Source organism: Monopterus albus, unplaced genomic scaffold (genome assembly GCF_001952655.1).
Source record: "Monopterus albus unplaced genomic scaffold, M_albus_1.0 scaffold78.1, whole genome shotgun sequence".
NCBI classification, from domain to species: Eukaryota; Metazoa; Chordata; class Actinopteri; order Synbranchiformes; family Synbranchidae; genus Monopterus; species Monopterus albus.
Window position 1 is genome coordinate 752916 of NW_018127958.1, and position 2352 is coordinate 755267.

Below are 2352 nucleotides of genomic sequence, written 5' to 3' on the forward strand. Positions count from 1 at the left end.
CGTATGCAGCTCCATGTGATGTCCCAGCATTCCATGCAGCCAGTGATCCGCTGCCCACTGTGCCAAGATGTGCTAAGCAACAAGATTCACCTGCAGCTGCACCTCACCCATCTTCACAGTGTAGCTCCTGACTGCGTGGAAAAGCTAATTCTGACTGTATGTAGAAGTAATGATTATGAATAATATTTATGTGTGTGGGTGTGTTTATCAGCAAAAAAGGTTTTCTGCAAATGTACCAATTATTTTAAAAAGAAAAAACATTCTAAACAAAAAAAATTGTATTTAGCAATGTTAATAAATGAAGGATTATTTTAACTGCAGAATATGTGTAGCCAGCTATATTTTTACTTTATACTCGTACATGCAAACAGAATTTCTGTCATTTAAAAAATGTTTTTAGTGTTCTTCAGACAGTGTTTTCCCTTTTGTGTCACTTACTTTGAGAAATTAACATTCAATAAAAAATGGACAATTTTGTCTCTAGTTCTTGCTTTGGTCCCTGCAGTTCAAGGCAAGGGCTTACTGCAAGATTCCCATAAACCTTTCCTGTGCATTTATTGTACTCCCCTTATTGCTAAAAACTTTTTTGTTTTTGTTTGTTTTGTTTAGATTTTTAAATAAATGTAATTTTTTTCACAATTACAAAGAGTGTAAATAGACAATTGTTTTCCATATAATTATCTTCTGTTGATATAATAATTCAGATAATATTTTTAAAAAGTATGTTTGGTCTTGATAGGTTATTGGACCTGACACAGCAACACCAAATAATATAATGCACCTCCAGACTGGACAAGAAAAGGGTCTGTCTCTAATGGATTCCTCTACCTCTCACACTGATGGGTCAGGAAAGTCTCAAGGTGAGCATGATATGGTGCTTAAATTATTTCCTTCCCATCATTTATTTATTGTCCAGTTGATAACAAAGTTTAATTGAAATACATGAACACATGCAAATATAATTTTTACATTTATTTAATTGCAATTTCTCGCAAAAATAAGGAGGACATGTAAATTATGATTATAATTCTACATTTAGGAAACATCTCAAAAGAAGAACTGACCAGTCCAGACAAAAATGAACTGGATCTTCAGGGTGAGGAACTCACGCCCCCAAAGGAGGCCTCAGATGCCCCTGATTGGAAGAGAGTCAGTGGATTAAGACATGATAGCAATTCCCCTGATACCCTACAGGACCATCTCAGTGAACTCCAAAAGCTCCAGCACCAACAACAGCAACTCTCAGTATCTGATCGTCATGTCTACAAATATAGGTGCAACCACTGCAGCCTGGCCTTCAAGACAATGCAAAAACTTCAGATACATTCCCAATACCATGCCATCAGAGCAGCCACTATGTGCAGCCTTTGCCAGCGCAGCTTCAGGACATTCCTGTCCCTCAGGAAGCATCTGGAAAATGGACACCCTGAACTTAGTGAAGCTGAAGTGCAACAACTCATAGGAAATCTCCCACTAAATGGAGATATCACTGAGAGTGAGGCCAGGGCCTTGGAGGAAGCTCAAGCCTTTGATCACGATTTGGACAAAGATGATGAAATGGACCAGGAAGAGAAGCCCAGTCCTACAGGAAGTGATAGCAGCTTTCTGCTAGATGATACAGGAGCAGAACCAAAACGGACTCTACCATTTAGAAAAGGGCCTAATTTTACAATGGAAAAGTTTTTGGACCCTTCACGGCCTTATAAGTGCACAGTATGTAAGGAGTCCTTCACACAGAAGAACATCCTATTAGTCCACTATAACTCAGTTTCCCACCTGCATAAGTTGAAGAAGGTCCTTCAAGAGGCATCAAGCCCAGTTCCACAAGAGACAAGCAACAACACTGATAATAAACCATTCAAATGTAATATCTGCAATGTTGCCTACAGCCAAAGTTCAACACTTGAAATTCATATGAGGTCAGTACTCCATCAGACAAAAGCAAGAACAGCCAAAACTGAAATGAGCAGCAGCAGCAGCAGCAGCAGCAGCAACAACAACAACAACAACAATAGTATCCCTAGCACTAGTGGTCCAGTACCTGCAAAAAGCCCAGTGCCAAGCACACAAGGGAACAACATCAACTCAGACAATGCTAGAAGTGGAACACCCTCTGCTAATAAAGAAAACACTGTGGAGCCCAAAGAAGCTAACAGCATCAACAGTTCAAAACAAACAGCAACTACTGACCATGTTTCAGCACAGGCAAGCAGCCACCAGTCAGCACAGTCCTCAGCTCAACTGCAACTGCAGCTTCAACATGAACTCCAGCAACAGGCTGCTTTCTTCCAGCCTCAATTCCTTAATCCAGCTTTCTTCCCCCATTTTCCAATGACCCCTGAAGCACTGCTA

At 40.1% G+C, this 2352-nt stretch overlaps 1 protein-coding gene across 1 annotated transcript in view; it reads left to right on the forward strand.

Moving 5' to 3' along the window:
* Positions 1 to 2352, forward strand: part of zfhx4 (zinc finger homeobox 4) — a 63114-nt gene that overhangs the window by 51463 nt on the left and 9299 nt on the right. Inside the window, 3 exon segments of the mRNA XM_020606481.1 lie at positions 1 to 156; positions 740 to 860; positions 1040 to 2350. The exon segment at positions 1 to 156 is cut by the window's left edge and continues 109 nt beyond it. Of these exon segments, the coding sequence (XP_020462137.1) occupies positions 1 to 156; positions 740 to 860; positions 1040 to 2350 (1588 nt within the window).